The sequence below is a fragment of the Colletotrichum lupini genome, chromosome 8 (assembly GCF_023278565.1).
Source record: "Colletotrichum lupini chromosome 8, complete sequence".
In the NCBI taxonomy this organism is placed as follows: Eukaryota; Fungi; Ascomycota; class Sordariomycetes; order Glomerellales; family Glomerellaceae; genus Colletotrichum; species Colletotrichum lupini.
This window is the reverse complement of record NC_064681.1, coordinates 153,105-179,097: the sequence shown is the minus strand read 5'-3', so window position 1 is coordinate 179,097 and position 25,993 is coordinate 153,105. Positions and strand designations below refer to the sequence as shown.

Here is a 25,993-nt window from a genome sequence, read left to right as displayed (position 1 = left end):
CTACGAATTATTATGGATCCGGAATCCTAGGTCATATGGCTTTTTGAAAAGCTGCGCGGCCAGATCCAATGGCGTCTCCATCTTCCAGTACCTCCCTGCGGGCTTATATAACATCAAGGACTGGACTATAAGAGTGGCGGCAGGCGCCGTTCCTCTGACTTTGATTGTAACCGTGCCGTTCTCGGGCTCCTTGATTGTGTAAATACCGCTTCCGCAGATGGATGCACACACATGAGTGCCATGACCTTCTTCGTCCATGAACTTCTCAAATGTGAAGTTCCGGTCTTTGGGGTCGTTGGGCCAGACGGAGTCTAGGTGCTGAACACGTCCACAAAGTGCTGGGTGAACTTCAACGCCAGGCTCGCTATTTGACCTTCCCAGGTCGAAGCCAGTGTCTGCAACGCAAATACGTTGGTTAGCCCCTTCGTAGGAGCTTGACAAGGTCAAGAGATCGACATTGAGGATTGCGCGCGCCTCGTTGTTGAGCACCCCCACTGGCCGCACCTCTTCAATTCTGCTAATACTATCAAGTTTCGCAATCTCTGAGAGGTCATCTTGGTGCACGGTGACTCTGATAATTGAAGGTGAGATTTGAAGATCTTGTAAATCTACTCTGGCTTTCTGTGCGATTGATGTTGCCAGGTTGTTGGCGTTGACGTTGGGGCTCTTATGAAGGATACAGTCTACCTCATAGCGAGTCTTTTTGTTGTCCCTCTCTATAAGTTCCTTGAGAGTCACGGTGGTTTTGAGGTCGGGCAGATATCTGATACAGTTAGCGATTATTACTCTGCAATGTTAATGACTACTCACGGAATCACACTCTTGACAGCGGCCATAGCCCGAATGGCACTGAGGTCTTTGGGCTCATATCGACATAGGTAGGTGTTGCGCGAGACATATTCCAGGATTTTGACTTTACTGTCCTCCAGTTTCTGCTTTTGACCAGGGGTCAAGTCACTGTGACCCTGGATAAGGATAAAATTGGTGCTCTCTGCATCCTTTGGCACGCTATCAGGCAAATTTGCGAGATTGGCCGTGTTGCCGTTGATTTGAATAGTAGCCATCTTCGTATGGAATGGAAAATCGTTCCTGAGGCAAGTGGAAAGAGGATGTCGAAGCGGAGTGAAGTAACCCTGTGATGGAAGACGGCAGTTGTAAGTGAAGGGAATGGAGAGGAAGAGACCTTGCCGAAGCTGAGCAACCAGCATTAGGTGGCTTTGCGGGTCGCACTCTCCCTTGTAGGCGCTAATACGGTGGGAATTGGCCAACGGCAAAATGTGTGGTTGCCAATGCCAGCTCAGAGGGCTGAGTACGCATTGTGATCGAAACAACAGCTGAATACCAGGGTTAGGTCTAGAACGTAGGTGGCAGCCTGGGATTTGCAGGACTAGAGGCAATAGCCTGAGACAATGGACATGGCCTAGCCGATTCTGGCCCATGTACTTACTTATGCAGAAGCGCCTCGGATGGGTAACCCTAAGCCAAAGAAGAGGGGGAGAATCTTAACCAAAGCAAGTCGATGGTTATTGCGACGAACAGTAAACGGAAGCAATCCCCATAGTGAGTGAATGCATGGTACAGGCTAGTTCTTCAAGTCAAACACAGTAGATTACTGGCATCAATCTTGAACGTTGGTTAAAAGCGTAATTCAAGCAAATAATCTCGAAATATCCATAAGGTCTAAATCCTTGTACAGTACGGATTAAGCTACTATAGAACTTTGTTGTTGACTAGACTTTCCTGACCAGACAGCGCGAACACTTCTGTATCGAGAAACTGTCTAACTCCATCATCGCCCTCCCATTTCTTGCCCTCCAGCTTCTTTTCTACTAGAACCTTACACCTATCAACGGCGTCACGACAACCAATTAAGTTATTCCACTGTTCTAGATTATCTAAATGCTCCGGATCCGGAATACGATCGAAAAAGTGGTCGTAATGCTTGTGTGAAGCACTGTCTTGGCCATAATAAGTGTGGAAGATCTGAATGGGCCCCCAACGATCTATAGTGCCGTCTTTAAATTTGAGGGGATCTGGAGAAGAAATGTAAGCAGTGGGAACTGGATGGACCTAATAAGAATCCTTACCGTCTGATACCTTGTCTTTCTCGTTCAGTAGTTCACGCTTTGCATGGCCAATAGCATACGAATCTTGGATAACATGGAACATACTGCCGAGTGCGCGTCGCCCGATGTCAAGGCCCTTGAACTTGGAGTCCTTGGACAATAGATAGGCAAGAGACAGCCAGTTTGGCGGGAGAGAATCGTCAGGAAACAAAACGCCAAGAGGTGACTGTGACACCACAGTGCTGGGGGTAATCTCGTCATCTTCACCAGTTGCCAGCTTATACATAACTTCCATCCAGGTCATGATATTTGCTTTTGTGACTTCAGGCTCCTCATCTCTGTCAGATGCCATACAGTGAAGAAACTGAAGGTCACCATAGTGTGAGCGACCGGTAACATTTTTCATCCTAGTGAAGCCGAGGTTGTTTGGGTTCCACTCTTTTTCCGCTGACTTGAACTTCAGTGCCCAGTCAAAGCCGAGTGTGTATGAATGATTTGAGTCGTGAGTGTCTGAAAAGAGTTGACAATCAGGATCGTCATTCCACACTGCTCCGCGAATGTGCTCCCAGTCGTCGTTGGTGGCGCTCTCAAGAGTTGTGCCCTGTGGGGTCCCAGATTTGCTGCTGATTAGAGCAGACAAAGTGAGAGACTCATGGAATGGTTTGCCGATGATCCCATTCCAAAGTCCTCCACTGACTGACATTTGGGGGGCGACCTCTTCCCCAGCTTGGCCACTGGTGTCTGCATTTTCGTGATCTGCTGAGGTTGCCATGGTTGGTATTCGCCGCTAGAATCTTTTGCTGAGGGAAGACGCTGAAAAGACAAGTTTAACGTGCAAATGCGTATACTACAATTCACAGCCTATATAACTAATTGCTCTGGGCTGTAAGCACGCTAGAACCAGCTATGGCAGTCTAGACACTCCGAAAGCGGGGAGGGCGTCGTGCGAGTGCATGGGAGTCCATTCACGACCAGTGTGCAGGTCATTATCTTTCAGCTGACTTCGCCTGAGGCTGCTAATGTCTCAGCCCCCAGTCTATCTAGAGCCCTTCCCCAATCCTGCTTTGAAGTTGTGCTCCGGATCATCCGTCGTGATCGCGGTAGCCAAGGAGAGTGGTAGGAAGGCCCTGGTCAAGAAATAGATGTGATTCCTGTGCCTCAAAGATCGAATAGTCAACACTACTAAGTGACTGAGGTGTTGCGAAACAGCTTGCGCGGGCAAAACTCCACTAGAGTGGCGGGCTGAAAGCGGAGCGACCGTAAGCGCGAGTCTCGACCCAGTACCTAGCCCCATGTCAGGACCGTCCCGCCCGCCACATCCCGGGGCACTAACCTATCGGACAACACTAGTTGATGTATCTAGACAAACCACCGTTCAAACTAAGCCAAATGTAACAGCGCTGTAGTATGTATCATTGTGGCATTGTGCCATAATCAGGTGCAGTGGTATAATAGGTAATCAAGATAATTGGCTCAGATGGATATGTCAAGAAGCACAGCTGGCAGAGACTAAGACTGTACATCCCCGCTTAATCAGGTGAGAGCCTGGGTTCAAAGCTGCTAGCGAAACTATTGATGCAGAAGCTGCCTCTTCGCATCCCAGCTGATCTCTTACCCTCACATACGGCTGAGTTCGTGTATTTTCAGGTCGTTCAAGCCATGCTGTTAATGACGAGCTGTACTCAAATGAAGACCCCTGATCCACCTTGTAGTGATGTGATAGGTATAGCAGCCACCAGAGTAACGGCATATGGCTTGGAAGTTTCGCGAGAGCCAGCTTACGTTGTCTCACGGCTTCTCCGAGTCCTCCCATCATGGCCTGCTGTATGTGTCGAAGAAGTGACTAGAAAATTATCTACCCCTCAATGAACGAGCGGTTCACGTTACGTATAAAAGGCAGCAGGATTCGGCTCTCTAATAGAATTTGATTGTCATCGAGAAGCACTTCTTCAGCTACAGATACCTCCACTACAAAGACAAGCACCTTCACGTAAACCTTATCTTCCTCCTACATCTTCAAAATGGCCGACCAGACATCTGCTCCCTGGAAAGAATCTGAGTCTAAGAGCGGACAGAAGTATCAGGTTTCTGCCTCTCACTACGATATCACCGACCAGGGTGGCGACGCCCCTGCTGCCAACGGCCCCCCTTTCAATGTCCAGGTTGATTGGAGACTTAACACCGAGGGCTCACCCTCTCCAGAGATCCGAAACAAGACGGGCATTACCTACTACAAGCTCGAGGAGGCTCCCTGGTACTCGGTCAAGAAGTACCGCCTGACTATATCCACCACTGACTCCTACAACTATACCTTCTTCGACAACGAGCCGGATCAATATGGCCTGAATGTCTTCCGAACCAATGGCCTGCACTATGTCGAATATAACTCCAAGGACCCCAGAATCACCAGCATTACCGGCAAATAAGTCAGAAGTCAATGTCGATCCAAGGGGCAAGCGGCTTCGAACGAAGTCGGGGTTAATCACGGAAGGAGAGGTCGAGAATTTTATGGTGAAGGGCTATGTAGTCTATCTGGTGGTCTTCAGATAGCTAACTGGATATCTTGAATCTCGCATATCTACACTCTCACTCTAGAAAGCACACTTTTGGTTTTATAATGCTTGGTCAAAGTCCCGAAGTTACCTTGTGAGGCGAAAATAGGTTGTCAACCCCGACTAAAGAACCGGCGCTAAGATAGACCACCGCTTCATCAATGAAATTTACGTTAGTATAGGGTCACAAGAAGTGTAAAAGTACAGTACTTCGTCTCTTTATATCGTCCTCTAAGCCGTGGTTTGTAGCCACTACCCGATCTCATCTCCCGGCGAGTACCATAGTTGAAAGAAAGCTGGTCTTTCTGATTTCAATAGAGGTTCGGCCGTCCGCTATAGCCTCGTTCAAGATTCTCTGTTTTTCTTTTTCTTTCTTCTTTTTTCTTTGATATTTGAATCAATTTACAAAGTGCCCAGTGCAAGAAAAGCAACAGGCCCTGGTGGGTAATAGTTGGATAAGCGCGGCATTCCTGACATTGACATATTACCTTCTCGAATTAAAGGCAAATCCAGGGATGGGCTTCGAGACATTCTAGCATAGCATAGCGAAGAAGTGGGTTGAATACATTTTCTGGTCCAGACATATATATCCGCATCTGGTCGTGATCTCTCCACAGAAATTCGGGACCCGGACTTGCTCCGAGCCAAGGTTTCTCCGAAGGCCGAAGTCGGCGTCTCGATTAGGTAAAGTCCGGTATAAACCTGACACCGTGATTTGGACGTCACGGACACACAAAAGCAATTGTCTTGCGCTCGTTGCGTTTGAGAATTCACAGCCCCGAAAATCTTGCCCAGATCTGAACTGTTTTGATGCAGACTAATATTTTAGAGTACCTAATCCGGACATTAACATCAACGCCCACCTGTTGTTCCCGATGGACTCATCCGTCCGTCGATCTCCCAACACCCCGAACGATGACCGCTCAGCCCTCCGCGACCTTCTCAAATCTCGTCAACGGGACCGCAAAGGCGTCCGTGGTAACCCTAAGTCATGTATACCGTGCCGCGAAAGAAAGGTCAAATGCGACAAGGAGTTGCCGTGTTCGACCTGCGACAAACGGGGACACCCGGATCTATGCAACTATGAAAGTTCTACAAGACAGTCGCTCGGTATCCCGCAGTCGCCAGCACGATCGGCAAGAAGAACTTCTGTAGTCATTCCAACTTCAAACAGATCTCAAGAACTCGAGAAAACAGACGCGATCAGCTTTGATATCGTCGAGGAACGTGTAGGAGACCTCGTCCCTGGCACAGAAGCCCAAAACAGGCCCACTCCACATATATCGACAACGTCGAATAATGCATCCACTGCGCGAGAAGATGGCGATCGACTATTCCTAGCCGATAGTTCGGTGATAGGCATGATCAGACGGCGCTCAATCCGGTCTAGAGATGATCCAGCTCGACAATCTGCTTTCGAAACAGGCATACTACCTCTTCTTGGCGTCAATGAAGAAGTGAACACGTCTGTATCATCTTATCAGTCTCTACCAAGCGACCAAGAGATAGTCAGATTGTTTGAACTCTTTCGCCGTCGAGTCCACCCCTTTCACGTCATAACCTTTAATTTAGATACCATCGAGCAACGAATTTGTCAACTAATCAATGCAAGGAGAGGATCAGACCTTGGCTCCGAGTCGTTTGAAGATCCTAGGTGGCTGTCTCTACTTCACGCTATCATGGCGGCTGGAGCTCAATTTTCCGATATGAATTTGCAAGACCGTCTTGCAGTGTCTCAACGGCATAGTATGTTCTAGATCAGCCCAGCATTCCATCCACCTCGATGAGATGCTGATCAGCTACAGCCAAGCAGTCATTTGATCTCCTACGGTCAACAGATTATCTCGCGAATCCATCCAAGGAGGCCGTCCAGACACTCCTTCTCTTAGGGAATGTGCTTCAAAATGATATGAAACCTCAGGCGGCTTGGGTTCTTGGGGGCACAACAATCCGCCTCGCGCAATGCCTCGGTCTTCACAAGAAGACAGCCCGCCCGCCAAAATCTCCGCTCACAGATGAAGACGCAAAGTGTTTGAGGTAAATTACATCGAGGTTCTCTGTAGGAATACATCTGCTAACCACTGGTCAGATTAGCAATTGTTTGGCAAGATGCCCTCCTCGCGCTCGCTTTTGGTCGCCCACCAGCCTCCTATGAGTTGGATTTTGAAAGCGACTTGCCTCAGCTCTCAGAGTCTAGCGAGAATTCGGGTCTATCCTACCTCCAAGCTATGAGCTGGCTATGTCATGTCACATTGCGCCATCTCTCGTCTCATTTGCAGTCGTCACTCGGGCCAGTTTCGGTACTCGACGGCATCAAATCCATCGAAGCCTCTCTTTCGCCCCACTTAATCGATCCCACGAGAAGTACGGCAATACCACAGATTCAAGAACACTACGCTTTCGAACTTCACCGACATTTTGTCATGGCTACTCTTTGTCGCCCGTTCGTATCGAGGAGTGGATCAACAGGGCTCAGTGAAAGTGACAGGTCGAACGTCCTCGAGCACTTTCGAGAATCTCTCAAGCGCAGCGTCCGGGCTTATGTTCGGTTGAGGTCAATCGCGGGACATGCTAGGCGTTCTTGGGCCTTTACACATAATGGGCTAACGTCGGTTCTTCTCTTGAGCTTAATGCGAGAGACTAGGTATCTTGCCGAGACCAGAACCCTTCAGGACGAGCTCATTGCAAGTCTTTCAGAGGAAGGTAACTCCGCCTTGCTCACAGACCCCGATACCAACGCACAGCTTTCAGGCACTCTCCATAAGGCCTTGAAGGCTCTGCGGACTCTTCGAGCATTGACGGAGCGTGACGTCAGTTCGCGTGGCTCAAACCAGGAGCAAAGCGACCAAGACATTCCAACTCCTGGCCATATGCCCACCGTCGGCGAAAGGCCTGCAATAGGCCAAGATAATGCGTTTCGGGTCACGGAGCAAGCTGAGTGAGTCAATCCATAATTTAGATTCCGAGACGAATGCTAAGAAGCCAGCTTTTGGGACATGGGCGACGCTCAGTGGGAATTTCCCATCGATTTCGACATGTCCCCACTGGGCGCGTTTGACTACATCATGTCGGATCAAAATTATGACAACAATTCATTTCTGCCCAATCTAGTGTGAAGTTGAAAACTTTGTGTTGGGATTTAGTAATCATTCAATTAACGTTCAGTCTAAACACTTTGATATTCAGTTGGAATTGAATCCAAATGACTGCCAACGCTGCAGCACCTTCTCCTGGACCTCAGTCGGATAGGACCCCTGGAAGCTCGCAGCTTCCCAGTCACGGCCAGTGGTGTACTCAGTCGGCATCAGACAATCGGAAACAACTTTTCCCCCCATGCGGATGTTACCGTTGCCGTGCGACATGTATGGAATTAACGGAAAGCCGCGGACGTCCTCGAAATGGTACTCATCCAGGCCAGGGCGGCAGCGGGTGGAAAAGGCCCAGATTACGTCCTTAAAGTCGTACACGTCGATGTCGTCGCCGACAATGACGAGGCGGTGGATTGTGTAGCCGACCTTATCATTGAAGACAACATCGCCGATGGTTCGGCAAAAATCCTTTGCGTTGGTCTTCATTGCGCGAAGCTTCTCGGTGTCGACCTGTAGGGCGACCCATGTCACCTGGGATTCGAAGGGGGAGAAAGCCTCCTTGATGGGCAAACCCTTAGACTTCAATAGAAATCCGATCTCAGCAGCGGCAAGGGGTCCGATCATGGTGTGCTAGTTCGTGTCAGTTTGGTACTGCTATGAGAACAGGTGGCGATGATGACCTACCGTCTCATCGGTCAATCGGCCGCAATTCGATACTGGAAGAATAGCATCCTTTCGGTGTGTGATGAGGTCAACCCTGTACTTCGGCTGGGGATGCGCGTCGCCAGGGAAGACATATCTTGAAGGATCGTCAGTATCTTTGCGGATTTCTTGCAAACAATTCCAAACAGTCCACATACCCGTGCATCTCTCCAAAGGGACCCTCAGGTGCCGTCTCTGTAGCAGAGCAAACGCCCTCGAAGACAATTTCCGAGTTGGCAGGGACATAAAGCCCATTGGTGTCACACTTGACAACCTCCAACGGTGCTCCAACCAGTGACCCAATGTACTCCGCCTCAGACAGGCCGCTCGGTAAAGGCATGCTCGAAGCCATGATGGCGGCCGGTGGCACGCCAAAGACCAGCGCCCACGGCATATCCTTACCCTCCTTTTTCCACATCTGATGGATCTGCCAGATATGTTGCGGCTCAATAACGAGCCCCGCAAGGTGGTTCCTGTCGTACACCATGGCGCGAGCGATGGACCAGTTCGTCCATTTCCCGTCCGGCGATTGAACGACATGCATACCGTACGTCTGGATGTACTTTCCGCCGTCAGACTGGTGCAGCATCGGTGCCGGCAATTTGGTGAGGTCAAATTGGTCTGGAGTCAATCGGATCTCCTTGCAGGACCCGGTATCAGAGACAACGGGGGGGATTGGAGTCGCACTCTTGGCGGCGATCATCTTATCGAGTATCTCCTTCATAGTCGACGTGGGAGGGAGACCGAGGTGCCTCGCCAGTCTTCCAAAACGCTGGGAGGGGTCGGACCGCAGAGAGTTTGGCGCGCCGAGGATACGCCAGAAGCCATCTGCATCTTGACCCTTGAGCTTGTTGAAGAGGGGTGCTCGTTCATCGGTCTCAACAACCTTCCGAATGATGGCGCCGACTTCGAGATTCGGGTCACATTCTTCGTTGATCTCAACGAGGTCGCCGTCTGCTTTAAGTGCTTCGACAAAGGAGCGGAAGCTGAGGTGCGGGAGATCTTGAGAGTTTGATGATGGCATTTTGGTTCTGTTGATTGAGATTGATAAATTGGATGTGTATGCAGTCCAAAAATGGAGGATATTTGATTTGTAGTTGGTGGTTGGATGTGATTATAATGCAGCCAATGTAGATGACCATGTTGCGTTCATATATATCACTTTCGTCAACACCGAACGCCAGCATGGAGTACGATGAGCGGTGGTAGTGATGCAATATCCCCGAATTCCCCGAGATACGTGCTCAGAGATCCCTGAGCTAGGATGGAAGTCGGTCCTCTTCCGTACCGGTGCCGGAAGTCGAGAATGTGGATACCCGAGTGGCTCCGGGTTCGGACAATTCGGTTACCGTCCCATCGATCGTTTCTGAACTCTCCGATTTCGCCGAAAAGACTTTTATCGTGATCCCATTAAATATGTAGGGTAGTATCGCTGCAAGAAGAGTGTGATCCAGAGGTACGCAATTATAACTGGCTCAAAAATCATTCCAAGCACTTTCAGACCCAAAAGCAAGAATACGTCCACAACATCTTCGGCAAATCACTGTCATTTACACTTCAGAGACACCACGTCGGTAAATGCTTGTGAGGAACTACCAACAAAAAAGCCATCAACGAAATGAAAGACATCACACCTCGCAAAAAGATCATTGTTGCCTTGACGGGCGCGACAGGAGCCCAGATTGGTATTCACGTTCTTCAGACCCTCCGGAGGCTCAATGTCGAAACGCACCTCATTATCAGCAAGTGGGCCGCCGAGACGATAAAGTGGGAAACCGATTACACACCCGCGGCGGTGAAAGCACTTGCAGACCACGCCTATAGCTCGCACGATCTAGCCGCACCTATCGCAAGTGGCTCATATCGCGTGGATGGCATGATTGTTGTACCGTGTTCCGTCAAGACCCTCGCTGCGATCAATGCGGGTATCTGTGATGACTTGGTAACGAGAGCAGCAGATGTTTGTCTGAAAGAGCGCAAGAGGCTGGTCTTGTCTGTCAGGGAGACGCCGTTTAGTGAGATCCATTTGAGGAATATGATGGAGGTCACGAGGGCGGGGGCGATTATCGCGCCGCCTGTCGTCGGATTCTATACGCGGCCGTCGTCAATTGATGATGTTCTTGATCAGATGGTCGGAAGGTTGTTGGATCTTTTCGACTTGGATGCGAGAAACTTTGAAAGGTGGGATGGGATGCAGAAGAGTACCACAAATAGCAAGTAATGTTGATTACAATCGACTGTACACCAGATCACTTTCGCCGAATGATAGTAACGGCTGACTGAGATATTGTTGGACCACTGTGGAGTGTGACGAGAGCAAGCCGGATGTCTACTTCTGGTGTACCTCGACATCGGTGATAAGTCCTAGTGCCTTTTGCAAGCTAATGTCTAGGTCGGGCCGCAATAGGAGTCGAGTCCTGCAAAAAGTTGATCCCATCCAAATGTGTTGGCGTCTCCAAGGAGATCGTTCCATAGGCTGTCAAGACCGAGGACGTCTTCTCCAGCCAAACTAGATTTCTCAGCACTGCCACCATCATCATAAACAGTCCTCAGTCCGGCCGTTGCAACCGCTTCGGGATCGTCAGTCGAGAGTCCTGCGTCGACAGACTCTCTGTCATCTTCTACCTCTGATGGGACAGCGTCATCCATCCCCTGGACACGATAGCGACGCAAAACGCCCGTCAGGTTCTGAACAAGCTGCGCAGCAATCACCGATTCTTTTCCGGCCAATGCCAAAGCACGGCAAGCTTGTACAACCTCGGCATGCAGCTCTGCTGATGCATCAGATACTAACCATGACTCTTTGCCGTCTGCTAAGCCCTCACGACTTGAGACGCCTCCTGAGTGAAGTGCCAATATTGTACACGCCATGAACATATGACCGATAACACAGCCTAGACGGCAACCGATTGCTCGCGAGCTAAAGGTTTGCACTGGCTCTCTAATCTGTGAAACCTTTAGTAGACGTGTGGCGATTGCGAGGACAGTCCGGGCTGAGCTCAGACATATCTCTCGCGATGACTGGTATTGGGCATCTTGTTTGTCATGGAGCAAGAATGGTCGGTGTAATCGAGCGCGTCGCGAGAGGAAACCGAGGAGAACAACATCTCTCTGCAGCGATAGATAGGGCGGCGCGGTCTCTGGAATGGGCCCATCGGGACGGAGGAATGGGGGGAAGTCGGCAATAGCATCTGCAAACAGACGATCTAACTCGATTACATGTTCGTAGTCCGTTATTTCAGCATCTGGAACTCCTGGTGTTCTGGCATCGATGACAGAACGAGAAATACCAGCGAGTTGGATGCGCCGGATGAAACAGCTCATCGTTGTCGCAGTATCTGAAGGCATGCTAATGGCCTTATTCGAGAGGCTCGCCTCGTCATCATTGATGTTCCGAGGCTCATTAACATTCATTTGTCGCGGCTGAACGTTGTACGTCCCATCCGTGGGCCCTCCCATGAGACCCAGCATCCTGAGCTATGATGAGCAATAGTCGATAGAAGAGGAATGAGAGCGACGTACCAGTCTGTAGCAGTAATATGCCACCATACCCTTCTCTTGATTTCCTTTGCAGACTCGTCGTCCCGCTGTTCCGAGCCAGGGCTGTCGATTAGGTGCAGGCTCATTTCTCGAGCGGACGACAACGAACAGCCATGAAGGAATCTAAACCTAGCTGAGCAGCCTTCCATATTGTAGACAAGATAAGCGAGGACCGAACGTGCTTGTACCTCTTCCAGACAGACCCAAGTATTGGCATGTGATTTTTCTAGTATGTTGAGAGAAGATCTGAACCAAGCTATGGCGGTGTGCGTAGCTTCTTCCAAAGACTCGAAGGTCCCGTTGGCTTTGGACCCCTCGGTGAAGAAGAAAGCACTCGTTGCTGCGATTCCTAGAATCAGTGCAGCGTGTGCTGGATTTGGTTCACCTCCGCGAGATAAGGTGCAATAGAAGTTGACGATCATGGACCTGGCTGCTGTTGGATGAAGTATGGGAAGGAGATGAAACGGATTGTCGAGGAAGTCTTGTAGTAGCAGCAACGCCTCTTCTTGGGTCATCAACCAGGTCGATAATCGTCCTTCTGAATCAATGGAGGGTGTAAGGCCGGAGGTTGTGCTTGCGGGTGTCTTGGGAAAGTGACAGACATTGGTAACGTGATAGTCCACCTTTTCAAATGGTAGAGTGACCTGGGTAACAGTCCATTAGGATTTCGAACTCTAAAGTCTGGATATTGTGTTTCTCACGTTTAGACTATTTCGCGTGAATGTTGAATCGAGAAACTTCGCGGTCTGCTGCCGTTCGTTATCCATGAACCTCCGTAGATGAGGATGGCGTGTTGATAAACCCAGACTTCGGCGTCGGGATGGTTTTGACCGCTCTATCCTTTCAGGTCCGACAGTGTCCGCAAGCTGCTGCATGGAAAATTCTGTGCCGGCAGAAGACACTGGCCCGAACACAGCGTGCTCTAGATTGCGGAGCCGACTCAGGATAGAGCCGTCGGCATTCTCGCTCAACCTTGGCGCATGGCTATCCGTAGTTAGCTAAGGTAGACCGGTCGTCGATATGTATGCACCATTTCTGTGGTTACCTCAATTCTACAATCGGATTTTGTGTCCCCGGCTGCCCTGCGCATGACAAGCCGCGCATCACACAGCTCGAACACGGGTCTCCGCGGTCGCACTTGAGCTTCTTCTTGCGGCACGAGTCACACGAAACTTGGGGTTGACGACGTCGTTTCTGGGCTGCGCTATCACTATCAGGTCGCATTGTGCGCTTCATGATGAAATGAATGATTCGTGATTGCTTTCTTGTGCTTCGCCACTGGACTTTGTTGATGTTGATGAGGCAAAGTCCAAGTTCGCTCCTGGCCGCGGACCTTCCTCGGACGCCAACGGGTTACTCCACGGATAATCCGCGGTGCTTACCAACTCCATCTACGCCACCTCATCCAGAGCAACAATACGACAGCAAAGCGATAATATTTATTAAATGCCCATGGGGAACTGCTGGAATTAATCCTAGCTATGCTAAGTGCCTAAATCAACCTTGTTTTTCTTTTGGCTTTTGTTTTTTTTTGCCGTTGCTTACGCCAGCCAGTGTCCTGAACTTGATATTCTAGCCACAAGACACAACTTACATTGCCATGGAGCCATCTCAACCTCCTCCCGGTTACGATAGGTGAGCTTATGGTTTTCGGAATGTGAATATAATCACAAAATCTCATTCGGAACTATCAGTTTTAGATCGTGGCTCGCTGTCGTAGGTGCTTCGCTTTCGCTTTTTTGCACAGCTGGCTTCCTTAATGCATTCGGCATTTTCCAAGAGTATTACCAGACGTTTCTCGGAGAATCTGAGTCCAATATTTCCTGGATTGGATCCATATCTATTTCTATCGTCTACCTATGTGCACCAATATCAGGCGTTTTAACCGACAGATTGGGACCTACGGTATGTGAAAATTGATTGCAGCCCTGCCGACCTCCACGTACTAAGGTGCACGCTTTACAGATTCTCCTGTGTATTGGCAGTATCGGTCAACTGTTTGCTCTTTTCATGACCTCTCTCTGTAAACAGTACTACCAAGTTTTCCTAGCCCAGGGGATTTTGCTTGGGGTGAGTATGTCGCTCATTTTCTGCCCCCCTGTGGCTGTGGTGTCACGCCGCATGCCTCATCGCCGTGGCCTTGCTCTAGGTCTCACAATTGGCGGGTCCTCAATCGGTGGCATCATCTGGCCGATCCTGCTAGAGCAACTTCTGAACAAACGCCAGCTTGGTTTCGGATGGACTATGCGAGTTGTTGCTTTCACTATGGCTCCTCTTTTAGCATTCGCCTGCATCACTGTGGTTGATGCCCCCGCACCCCAAGCATCTTTGAGTCCAATCCATGCGGCATTAGATGGGGACGAGAAGGGAACGACCTCATCGAATGACGAGATACAGTCCAAATCGAAGGCCAACTACTCTATCCTGAAGAACAAGACCTTTATCCTTCTCTGTGGAGGGTTAGCACTCGGCTACTTTGGACTGTTTACTCCCGTCTTCTTTGTTACGGGCTTCGGCGTTCAACATGGCTTGTCCACATCGACGGCATTTTACTTGTTATCTGGGCTGAACGGTGCTTCATTCCTGGGACGAGTTATTCCTGGGTTTCTCGCAGACCGGTATGGGCATTTCAATCTTTGCATGCTGGCAACTCTTGCGGCTGGTATCGTTGGCTTTTGCTGGACGGCGGCAACGTCTCTTCCTGGGTTGGCAGTGTGGAGTTTGGCGTACGGATTCTCCTCTGGAGTGAGTAGATTCACATCTTGAACTTCCATGACAATGGCTGACGTATTTGCAGGCCATCATGAGCTTGCAGGGTGCATGCGTCGGAAAAATTGCCCATCATCGTCATCAGGGGTTGGCTGTCGGCTTCATGATGGGCTCCATCGCTGTAACGTGAGTCGTCACACTTCTGCTATTCCATGCCTAGGGCGGTTTGTGGACACTGACCATGTTAATGGACAGCGCTCTTGTCGGGCCTCCCATCAGCGGCCAGATTCTTGCGCATGCCGGATATCTTGCGTTGTCGATGTGGACCGGCGCAACTCTCGTGGTTGGAGCTGCCATCCTTGCTGCAGCTAGATGGCGGTTAAACAGCAGTGTGACTGCAACCGTCTAGATCTATATGGTATTCAGTCTTTTGCAGTATGGTCCTGGCTTCACTTGTGATGTATGTTCGGAGTCAAGAGTACTTCGTTAAGCGGCACATCGTTCGGAGGTATCGTTCGTACCTTTGGAGACTACTGAGAGTACTTACCTAAGCAAGACCGCTCGGACCAGTGGGGTCCCTGCTCCCTTCGGGCCGAAGCTGTTCCTGGTACACCGGGTGCCCGGTCGGGGTTTTGATGTTCCGCAAGGTGCTCGCCGATGATGGGATCTCTAGTAATATGGCTCGTGTGTGGCTGGTAAATGTGGCTTCTCTGGAGCGCAGGTTTGGGGAGAAAAAGCTTTCCGACCCTTCGAAATGAACACAAGCTGGCCTCACACGATCTTCCTAGACAATCGCTTGTTCACATTTTTGCTTCACTTTCTTGTCACTCGTTTCATCAAAATGCCTCGATCTATTCTTTTTGTCTTTTTGTATTGATCTTTCCATTGCCAGGCTTTGCGCGAGCCTCACTCTTTGAACAGATTTCTCGGACCTTGCTGTTCCGAATAGGATTGGCCAACCGAAGGCACCCTGATCTCCCTTCACTTGTGAACCGATTCCTTAGTCTGCATCTTTTCACAGGCCGGGGCGGCTCGGAATGAGCCCATCGCCTAAATGGCCCACCAGTTCCACATCGCCGGCGCGAGCCACGCTCTCCTCGACCCGTGGTCTCAAGGAGCGGGCGTGGTGAGGGACGTTCTCACTCGGTGGTCCGAGCTCGATATAACACAAATTGGCTCTCTTGTTGCCATAGCCGGCACCCTTCCTACGGCTTGGAGACTCATGCAATGTGCCTGGCAGGAAGCGTATAGTTGTATTCGGCGCTTTTTCCTCGCTTCCGTCACAATACCGGGCGGCGACCCGGTTAATCGGAGCGTCGTGAAATGGGTCCTCGCCAACCGGCCCCGGCATTATCGCGCCTTTACCGGTCGTACCGAAGTTGGACGCGCCAACCCAGACCGTGCTGCCGCTCTGAAGAAGTCGCGCCATACCGTTCAGTATTGTCCACACTGGAACACACGGTGGCTCTGGTTCAAAGGCAACTTTTTTGTCGTCACCCGTGCCGTTGGAGATTTCAATTCTTCACTATCGGATCCCAGCTACGATGGAATCGGAGGCGAGGACCTGACAATCAGCTGCTTCGGATGGTCGGCGCATCCTGTCCAGAATCTCATCGAAGCCTGCCGCGAGTACGCCGACAGGCAGACGCAGTACTTCGTCATCATCTACTCCCGCGACCGTTACGGCATGTCTTGGAAACCTAAAGCCCGCAAGCCCCTCCGCCATCTGGACACCGTGCACTTTGACCTCAGCTTGAAGCAGGAGTTGCTTGCTGATATCCGGAATTACCTGGATCCGAAGACTCAGATGCGCTACCAAAGCCGGAGTATGCCGTACCGGAGAGGCTACCTCTTCTACGGCCCGCCTGGAACTGGCAAGTCCTCGCTTTCTGTGGCGATTGCCGGCGAGTTTGGATTAGATCTCTACGAGGTCAAGATCCCCAGTGTGGCAACGGATGCCGATTTAGAGCAGATGTTTCAGGAGATTCCGCCGCGATGTGTGGTTCTTCTCGAAGACATCGATGCCGTTTGGGTGGAGCGTTCAAGCAGCCATGAGAAGACCAGCAACGGGAATGGACGAGCACATTCACCGGAGAGCAGCAATGTGCCCAACTGCACTCTTTCCGGACTGCTGAATGTTTTGGATGGCGTTGGATCGCAGGAGGGCCGTATCGTCATCATGACTACGAATCGACCCGAGCAACTCGACAGTGCCTTGATTCGGCCCGGCCGAGTCGACATGAAGGTCCTTCTGGGCAACATTAGCCCAAAGTCAGCGGCGGAAATGTTTGTGCGGATGTTCTCTCCCGAACTAGGGTGCACAACACACCTGAAAATGGAAGAAATTGAGAAGCTTTCTGTCCAGTTTTCCAGCGTGATACCGGAAGACACCTTGACCCCATCTCAATTGCAGGGGTTTTTCCAGGTACATCTAGAGAGTCCGTATCATGCGGTAGAAAGCATCGCAAGTTGGGTTCAAAAAGAACTTGCAAGAGCCCACTTCAAAGAGTTCGAGTTTATAACTTCCAATGGGAAGGCTTAGAAGTTGAGTGTGTAATAGCTATTTGCCTTACTGTACTATTATATGTATGGCTGGTTCTAGACCCTGGATGGAGTTTCGTTATTTCTTTTTCCCCCTGTTCATTCGTTTGCCGCTATTATTTGTGTTGGGAGAGAAGGGCTTACGTTAGATGATGCCAGCAGTAAATGCATTCCTCATGTGTGTTCTTTCAAAGCTATGGTCGATGTAGCTATCGGCGCGCGCATCGCATTTTCTACAGAATATTATTGAACACCCTTGTAACGAATGATGACCAGGCCTCTCTTTCGTTTGGTCTATCTACTCTGTTGATTCGGTGCCTAAACCAGTACTCATACATACTTACCCTGCCATCTTTGACCCAGAGGGCTTGCACACCCAGCCTCTCAACTTCAATGGAGTGGAAGTAGTCTGACATCCCCAGCAGTGCCTCTTAGCATCAATACTAATCAAGACCCATCTCCGGACTGCCGTGACCCATCTCGTCTGTCTACTAGTTAGCCTTCCAATTTCAAACGCGGGTTCTTCCGTGACCAATGTGGGGAGAGAAAGCTCACGAGCTCAAAAGCCTAAATATTTGAGACGACAAAGGAACCTAGACAGTTTCCGAGAACGAAATCGTCGTGCATGAAAGGCAAGAGTAGCCGGAATTTTCATACAGCCGCTTCCACAATCCGTCGACATGGGGACAGGGTCGTGGGCCATGAGCATGGCCCTGCCTTGGCGCCGATGGGTTCTGGGGTGGTGGCCATGAATGGAGTTTGCAGTATTTGGTCTTCATATCCCGATGATATATGTCACGAGGCAGGCACCGTATTGTATGTAGAGTTCACGGAGGGCTGTTGGAGCCGATGCGAGAGTGCGTCATCTCATCGGACGAAACCACCCCAAATATACAATTCTGTCGACTGAGGGACTCTCCCTCAAACGGACATCTGACGAGGGCTAGTGAAAAGCAAAACAGCCTCGAATACCCTCATCAACTTTCCGCAAATCCAACCAACGGTGCTGCAAGTCGGCGCCTGGGAGTAGTAGTTTTTGTGAAGAATAGCGGCGTCGCGACACTTCCTTAGTCTTAAATAAGAAGGTTGCATGACTAACGCAGATTTCTGAAGCCGTTTCGCGAATACACGAGTTCCGGAGAAAGTTGGAGAATATATCTCCCAAAGCCGCCGTTTCTGCAAGCCTTGGTATACTTTTGATGCACTCTTTGGGCGGATTCGGATGGCAAACCTTCCTGCCCATCACCAACTAGCTAGGCTCAAAGCGTGCCTTGTGACAAGGCGCACTTGAAGTCTAACTTTGATCCATAATCAGTTTGAAAATGATTGCCGTTTGTGGTCCTAGCTTTAGGCAATCTTGGAGGAAGAATAAAGAGGGCTGATTTCCACTCACGGCTTTGCTGGTGGGTAGGCGATTAATCCTCTATGACACACATCCTATCGTGTATTGGCCTTGCAAAGCTTACATTTCAACTGTGGTAATCATGGTCGCTGGGCGAATCTTCCTCATCCTACTGCCTGTGGCTGCGACTATGCCCTCATCCGACTTCGCACCCAATTCCCTTGTCCAACGACACTGCGTGGAGCCTAAAAACTGCGGAGCCACTATTCAAGGAACGATGTGCAACTTTTGTTGCGCAAAGGATGTGAAACCCGATAGCACGCACTGCAAATCTGCGAATGCGGCGTGCCAGGCTGGTGGAAAACCTGATGGTGTCACGTTCAACTGTGATGCCGATTAGTTCAGGGAGACGACAAAATCGGAGGTAGGTCAGTCAACCTTCAAAAACTCTGTATGACCTCTATTAATCATCGCTAATGAGAACGAGAAGAATCTTACACCAGTCACCGACATCGAACGTTGAATCACGGCCTGTGGGAAATTGACAAAGTCTTAGCAGCGTTCTTGGAGGCTCCGAGAGAATGGTTTCGCGAGGCCGATTGTTTGTGTTTGGCGTGATCCAAAACATCATTAGGAAATTATTGGATTACATTTAAATCATTGGAAGAGAGATGCTTCACGCTCTCAAACTGTGGGCTTCTCAGTGACTCTCTGATGCTGTTATTCCCTCGTGATCTGCAGCTACCTTGAGTCTCTAAATAGCATTCTTACCACTGTAACTAACCACGTGTTGATCAATTTCGTAAGTTCTCCCTTACTTGCATTGAGTACCTAAGTCACGAGGTACTTGACGATCACATCTCTTATTTCTGACCCGGAAGTCATTCTCAGGACAAAACTCATGGTCCGATTCAATGCCCGCAGACTGTTGTCAAGCGGGACAAACATCCGGCCAGTTGAAGCCTTGACCCGAGGCCAGCCATGTGTAGGAAACTTGACCCCGACTTGCTTGGCCCAATGAACCCAGTAGGCTGCATCCTGTCTATGTTGTATGGCTCTACGTAAAGATTAAGGATCGCTCTATCTAAACTTGACTACTTGTCCGGCGGTTTCGGTCTTGATAACCATAGGTAAGCAACTTAGTTCACCGTGCAGCCGGTATCAACATGTCTTGAGCGGGTGGCGGGCTTGCATTCATTCATATATTCTTCAGGTGATTGACTAGCCATGTTTTCTACCATTGAGGCCATTTGGCTGAATAACACAACTCTATGTGACATCATGGTCCTCTGGCGGTCTAATATTGACTAGGCCCTTGACGACCGACCATTCTATACTACAAGTCTGCGGCACGAAGCTTCGGCGAGCAAGCTACGCTTGAAACGTTTCTTGTAGCTCTGGTCCTACTTTCCGTTGTTCCCAGTGGCTTCAAGGCATTGTCTTCGGGGCTTTGAGCAAGATCCGAACACAACTTCTCCAATTATGAAGAACAACTTATTTATTAACATCTACCTATCTTCCTTTGGCCAGACTTTTGGTAAATTGATGAGTCGCATGGCTGTTTACAACTGTTTTGTGACTAGCACGTGGCTCCGCGATGAAGTACTGCGAGATTTCAAAAGAAGCAGGGGATCCATCCCCTGAGTAAGACGTCTTAATCAACAAGAATCACGAAAAGTCGACTTTGCTGAGGGGTCACAAAATGCCATGCATTGGCTAAGATTAAAGGGGAAGGTGAGGCTGTTTCTTACGTCATGCACGGCGAGAGAACTTTTGGACACTTGCCTCTCCTAGAGAGAGATAGTTGCAGGCTTGGAGAATTTATCGACTACGTGGCTCAGTCCGGAGGCTGCCTAATTCGCACGCAATCAACCTACTGCTATTGTGAAGCTTGGCACTGATGGTGTGTCGTGAGGTTTGATTTTGGTAATCGAAAACAACGTACTTATAAGCTCGTCGATAGTAGCTAGGGTGTCAAAATATTGTCTTTTTGTGATATTCCTATACTACGAGCTTTGTTGACGTATCTTTGAGATGAGACCTGCCGCCATTATTTCCGTAGTTTCTACGCTCGCAGCTGGCTTCAACTTTCAAAGGAGAAGTCCAATTAATTATGAGGGCTACCAGGTTCTCCGAGTGAAAACCCTCAACCAATTGGCAACCGTGCAAGCCAAACTTGCTACGATTCCTCATCACAAATGGAACCACGATGTGGATACTCATATTGACATCGTCATCTCGCCAGACCAAGTCAATATTGTTGAGTCACTTGGGCTAGATTACCGCATCATGCACAGTGACCTCGGCGAGTCAATCGCCGCCGAATCCCAAGTTCGCACCGCATATAAGCGCGACATCGACGATCTTTCGTGGTTCGACTCGTACCACTCGTATAAGGACCATGTCCAATACTTCACCGACCTCCACGAAGCCTTTCCGGGAAACTCTGAGCTGGTGTATTCGGGGCGGTCGTTCGAGAATCGGACAATTCACGGAATCCACCTCTTCGGCGATGAGGGTCCGGGAAAGCCCGCTGTACTCTACCAGTAAGAACGATGGCTTAGCCGCCAGCTACAAATATTACTGCGTAGGTTTTCAAATTCTGACGAAGATACTAGCGGTACTGTTCACGCAAGAGAGTGGATTGCAGCTCCTGTGAGTTGATGGATGACATTGATAATCGGTTGGGCATAATTGAGTTGATCGTTTCTTTGCGCAGGTCATTGAGTATATTACTCTACAGCTGATCAACGCCCACAAGAACGCCACCAATACTTCGGATTCCATCTTGAATCAATACGACTTTCACATCTTCCCTATCGTCAATCCAGATGGTAAGTCAGACCTTGCAGTTCTTTCAACAAAGAGCCTACGAACTCAAACCGGAACCAGGCTTCACATTCTCCCAGGAGGTCGACCGTCTCTGGCGCAAGACACGCACGCCCCCACCTCTGAATTCAACTTGCTACGGAACCGACATCAATAGAAATTGGGAGTACGGATGGGATGCAAATCCGTTTGGCGCTTCTACCAACCCGTGTGCCCAATCCTACCGCGGCCAGAAGCCTTCCGACACCATCGAAAACCAAGGCCTAGATGCTTACGTTCGCAAGCTGCGCGATACCAGCGGTATCAAACTGTACATTGACTGGCACAGTTACGGCCAGTATATTCTTTCACCCTTCGGTTCCAAGGAGACGTGGTATGCTCCCGAGCTCGGCAAGTGGACCAAGACTGCTTCGGTGCTCAGCGAGGTCATCCGTGACAGCTCCGAGAGACGTACTACTTTCACATTTGGGCCCAGCGGTGCTACCCTCTATACCACCACAGGGGCAGCACCTGACCATGTTTATGCAATTGGCGGCGCGGACTTTTCCTACACCATTGAGCTTCCTGATACAGGCGATTTCGGCTTTGTCTTACCTCCCGATCGCATTCTTGGCGCCGCGGAGGAGCAGTGGGAAGGACAGCAGGTACTGTATACTTTATTGGACGAGGTGTTTTTTAATGGAATAGGAGCTGTCTAACTATTTACCTGCGCCATGTGAATTGAACCTATAAATAATATTCTACACTTCCGTAGCTATCGCGATAAGGTAATAGCCGATATCCACCTTCTTCCTATATACTTTTTCTTAGTACGCACTATTAGTGCGGGCCACTCTACTATACTAACCTCCTTAATAAGGCCTATTCTACCCCCCCTTTTTCTCCTATACTAACTATAACTAGCTTAGGTAACGGCCGCTATACGCCGCTACGGTTATTACTCTCTTTAAATACTTTTAGTACCCTCTCGGGCTTTATTACGATTGTCTAATCTATACTACTTCGGTCCCTAACTAAAAAACGCCGCATTCCGGACTCTACTAAGGTAATACTTATAACCCCTAAGATTATAAAAGTTCTAACTACGAGACCTAGGCTAGACGCGTCTATTACTATAACTTAGCTTAGACTAATAATAATAACCTAACCCCCCCCCTAACTATAGAGCGCGTTTTAATAAGACTATAATTATTAATAAGATTAGGACCCGTCTATTTAGCCTTTATTTTATAAAAAATATTACCTTTATAACTATTTAAGAGTCCTTTTAGCTATTAGAAAACTCTAAATACGCTATTATTATAAACTACTATATTACTAAGCTCGAGGCTCTTTTTAAAAAACCTTAGCTACTACCCGCCGGAACCTCTTAATATAAGCTAGATTATAAAATTACGACGGGCCTCTCTTTTACTAAAGCACTCTCTTAGAGCTCTAGTTATTATACTTAACGTCTTATTAATTACTAGCCCTAGGGGCTTATAGCTCGAGCTTTAAGTATAACGAGTAACTTATAAAAAAGAGTTAAAAACGTACTTCCCTCCCCCGATACCCGTATTTTTATCTATCTTAACCTTAAGAATCCCCGCTACTAAGTAGAAGCACGGTTTATTTATAAAAAAGTTATTAAAAACTACTCGCTTAAGGGTAAAAATATTAGCTTAGTAACTAGGGTTCTAACTAATTACGTACTTATTCTAAAAACCCTAAGAGCACGATAGGCTATACTTAGTTACTATACTTAGCTACTTAAACTCTTTAATATAATTACTATTAAGGGATCCGAGATTTAATTTACTTATACTATTAGAGGCATTAAGACTCGGATCCTTAGCCTTAATAAGTAACCCCTCGACTTTAGTACGTATATCTAGGACGAAGTTAGAGTAGTAGTAGGGATAACCCCCCTCCGCTATTAAACCTCTAGCCCAATAAACGGCCCCTATATAACTTATATTATATCCTTTTTAAAACTAATAAAAAGGCCCTTTAGTATCTTTAGATCGGTAGTAGCCTAGCTACTTACTTACCGACCCCTTCCTAAGTAGTACTAGGTCTACTTAGATTAGTATAGCTCTAAGGACTATACTAGGACTTAATACTACTACTATTATAAAAAGCTAGGATATAACGGCGACTATACTACGATCGTCCCTTAGTACGTAAACTACTAAGGGCTATATATGAGCGACTATATGAGCTACTCTATACGCCCCTAGAGAAAAGACGGTACTATTATCCGCTAGACTTCTTAATAAAAAAAACTCCTACGCAAGGTAAATAAAGAACTTTATATATAAGCTACGAAGCTCGACCTCTCCCTAAGCCCTGCCCCTAGGTTAGACCCTATAGAGTCCCTAGGCGCCTAGCTTTAGGATAAGATTATAAGTATTAAAATAAAGAGACTTACTAAGGATATTATTCGGGGGTTTATAGTTATTAGTATAGCTATATATAATACTAAAGACTACCTAAGTAGATGAGAATAAACCTACCTATTTATTATAAAATTAGATAGTATTATAAATTTTATTTTAAAAGGCGGCGACTACCCCTTTTTTAAGAAATAGGGCTCTAAACTCCCCTCTAAAAACAGCTTAGAATACGAAGAGCCTGCCCCGAAGAGGAAGAGTAAGAGTAAATATAAGAGCGCCTTGCGTAGGCGCTCTATAACTACCCGTAGCTAGCGTATTTAATACGTACTAAAATTAAAGTACTATAAGCTAACGTATAAAAGAACGGCCGTAAATACGACTACGCTCTTACTACTACTAAATTCGAATAGGTAAATATCTTATTATTATAAAAGCTATAGTATAGTATAGGTAAACCGTAGAATATTACTAAATCTTACCCTAGCTTCGCCCTATACTTATTAGTTTAGAGCTAAGCTACGATTACTAATAGACCCCGGGTCCTTATATACGTCCGCCGGACCCTCTTATACTTAGCGGCGTTTAATATTATAAAGCTCCCTTACTAAGACTTATTTAAAGTACGTATCTTAAAGTATTATATCCTTAATATTTACCGCGCCCCTAATAAAAAGTATATATTAATAGTACTCGACTACTAGACCCCCCTATAGAAGCTGCTTATTACGGGGGATCTAAACTCTTATTATACTAACTAGTAGCCGGGGACCCCCTTATATACCCCTAGGAACTACCTTACTAACTAAATAGACGGCTATTACCTTATTATACTAAACCCCGTAGGGGTCCCTACTTATAAAGCGGGTAACGTACTCGACCTAGCTATTTCTAACGTCCCCCTAGCCCGGACCCAGATTGCTAGCTATATATATACTAAATCAGACTATAATACCCTTATTATAACTATCCCCTTTCTCGCTAGCTTAGGTAATATGTATTAGCTAAGAAAGAAGAAATAGAGAATTAAACTAAAAAATATACTATAGTTCGCGGAGAGGGTTAGAGAGCTAACTTAAGTAATATATACTATATACGATACTATATAAGACCTCGATTAGGCCGCAGAGAGCCTTAATAACGTACTTTAGTATACTTATACTTCCTCCTCTACCCCGTGCTATATAGGGAGTAGGGGGATAAAGTAGTAAGACGAATCGTAGATTAAAGCTAATAAACGCTTTAAAGCGGCATACGTAGCCGACCCCTAATCTCTTACTATAACTATAGCTAATTAGTAGCGCGATAGTACTATATAGAGGGCTAAGGCCGCTATATAGGCTAGAATAGTCTCCTCTATTAAAAAGGATTTAGATATATACTAAATTATAAGTTAGAACCGGCCTAGGCCTTAGGTCTAATCCCCTCTTTTATAAAATAGTAAGAATATAGTTACCGAACTTATTAAAAAAGCGATACTCTTCTAAAAGAAGCTCCTAGAGCGTGCGACCATAAAGGACGACATATATCTCGACCCTATAATACGCTTTCGTTAGCTATTATTTTAAGATCTTACTATTTACTAGTGCGAAGTAAATAATACGGTATTTAGTGCGGGAAATACTACCCCTAGCGCAGATAATATTACGGTTTTAATATTACGGGCTTATTAGCTATATATTAGTAACTACGTCCGTTACCTTTACTAGGCCTATTTTATACTTAGGTACTACCCTAAGGCCTAGCAAGACGTTAAGGTAGTAATAATACCGAAGCCTAACCGGAATATACGCACTTATAAGGGCTAGCGCCTAATCTTACTCCTAGCGACCCTAGGGAAGGGGCTAGAGCGCCTTATAGCTAGGAGGATGTCCTATATTACTATTACCTAAGGCGTGCTTAACTTATAAGTAACTGGGGCACTACCTAAGCGATCGGCTACGGATATAGCTAGAGTAATAGCTTACGATATATAGGCTACTTTTAATAAAAAGCTAGTTACTATTATTATTATAATAAATATCGAAAGAGCCTTTAACTTAGTACTATATAACTAGCTATATAACTAGCTCTAGGTACAGGGTTAGCTTAAGAATATTATTACCTAGGTATAATACCTTAACTAGTCGCGCCGAGCCTCGGTCTATTATAAAGGATACTAGACTCTTATATCCCCCCTCTTTTATAGTTTACTATAGGGGTTACTAATCTTACTTATCCTCTTCTTATTATATACTAAGTAGATCTATTA

General features: G+C 47.8%; 9 protein-coding genes across 9 annotated transcripts; 6 read left to right on the top strand and 3 right to left on the bottom strand.

The window, feature by feature from the left end:
• CLUP02_14537 (uncharacterized protein) lies at nucleotides 1-2,838 on the bottom strand (the record flags this gene model as incomplete). The annotated part of the gene is made up of 5 exons (XM_049293465.1): nucleotides 1-763; nucleotides 811-1,401; nucleotides 1,476-1,582; nucleotides 1,732-2,033; nucleotides 2,088-2,838. 5 exons carry the CDS (start codon nucleotides 2,836-2,838, stop codon nucleotides 1-3), a joined length of 2,514 nt encoding a protein of 837 aa, XP_049150611.1.
• Nucleotides 2,839-4,087: 1,249 nt separating this feature from the next.
• Nucleotides 4,088-4,492, top strand: CLUP02_14536 (uncharacterized protein; the record flags this gene model as incomplete). Its single annotated transcript, XM_049293464.1, has 1 exon — nucleotides 4,088-4,492. The coding sequence occupies one exon, from the start codon at nucleotides 4,088-4,090 to the stop codon at nucleotides 4,490-4,492; it is 405 nt and encodes a 134-aa protein (XP_049150610.1).
• A 1,001-nt stretch (nucleotides 4,493-5,493) lies between these two features.
• Nucleotides 5,494-7,734, top strand: CLUP02_14535 (fungal specific transcription factor; the record flags this gene model as incomplete). The annotated part of the gene is made up of 4 exons (XM_049293463.1): nucleotides 5,494-6,364; nucleotides 6,424-6,655; nucleotides 6,708-7,556; nucleotides 7,605-7,734. 4 exons carry the CDS (start codon nucleotides 5,494-5,496, stop codon nucleotides 7,732-7,734), a joined length of 2,082 nt encoding a protein of 693 aa, XP_049150609.1.
• Nucleotides 7,735-7,800: 66 nt separating this feature from the next.
• CLUP02_14534 (uncharacterized protein) lies at nucleotides 7,801-9,433 on the bottom strand (the record flags this gene model as incomplete). Its single annotated transcript, XM_049293462.1, has 3 exons — nucleotides 7,801-8,337; nucleotides 8,392-8,506; nucleotides 8,568-9,433. 3 exons carry the CDS (start codon nucleotides 9,431-9,433, stop codon nucleotides 7,801-7,803), a joined length of 1,518 nt encoding a protein of 505 aa, XP_049150608.1.
• A 594-nt stretch (nucleotides 9,434-10,027) lies between these two features.
• Nucleotides 10,028-10,630, top strand: CLUP02_14533 (3-octaprenyl-4-hydroxybenzoate carboxy-lyase UbiX; the record flags this gene model as incomplete). The annotated part of the gene is made up of 1 exon (XM_049293461.1): nucleotides 10,028-10,630. One exon carries the CDS (start codon nucleotides 10,028-10,030, stop codon nucleotides 10,628-10,630), a length of 603 nt encoding a protein of 200 aa, XP_049150607.1.
• A 167-nt stretch (nucleotides 10,631-10,797) lies between these two features.
• Nucleotides 10,798-13,185, bottom strand: CLUP02_14532 (uncharacterized protein; the record flags this gene model as incomplete). The annotated part of the gene is made up of 4 exons (XM_049293460.1): nucleotides 10,798-11,881; nucleotides 11,932-12,593; nucleotides 12,651-12,933; nucleotides 13,088-13,185. 4 exons carry the CDS (start codon nucleotides 13,183-13,185, stop codon nucleotides 10,798-10,800), a joined length of 2,127 nt encoding a protein of 708 aa, XP_049150606.1.
• Nucleotides 13,186-13,549: 364 nt separating this feature from the next.
• CLUP02_14531 (ATPase) lies at nucleotides 13,550-17,200 on the top strand (the record flags this gene model as incomplete). Its single annotated transcript, XM_049293459.1, has 10 exons — nucleotides 13,550-13,584; nucleotides 13,644-13,854; nucleotides 13,915-14,694; nucleotides 14,747-14,844; nucleotides 14,914-15,001; nucleotides 15,068-15,113; nucleotides 15,229-15,379; nucleotides 15,447-15,481; nucleotides 15,551-15,645; nucleotides 15,725-17,200. 10 exons carry the CDS (start codon nucleotides 13,550-13,552, stop codon nucleotides 17,198-17,200), a joined length of 3,015 nt encoding a protein of 1,004 aa, XP_049150605.1.
• Nucleotides 17,201-18,731: 1,531 nt separating this feature from the next.
• On the top strand, nucleotides 18,732-18,941 carry CLUP02_14530 (uncharacterized protein; the record flags this gene model as incomplete). The annotated part of the gene is made up of 1 exon (XM_049293458.1): nucleotides 18,732-18,941. One exon carries the CDS (start codon nucleotides 18,732-18,734, stop codon nucleotides 18,939-18,941), a length of 210 nt encoding a protein of 69 aa, XP_049150604.1.
• A 1,634-nt stretch (nucleotides 18,942-20,575) lies between these two features.
• On the top strand, nucleotides 20,576-22,068 carry CLUP02_14529 (zinc carboxypeptidase; the record flags this gene model as incomplete). The annotated part of the gene is made up of 4 exons (XM_049293457.1): nucleotides 20,576-21,087; nucleotides 21,160-21,196; nucleotides 21,261-21,375; nucleotides 21,434-22,068. The coding sequence occupies 4 exons, from the start codon at nucleotides 20,576-20,578 to the stop codon at nucleotides 22,066-22,068; spliced, it is 1,299 nt and encodes a 432-aa protein (XP_049150603.1).
• Nucleotides 22,069-25,993: the final 3,925 nt, after the last annotated feature.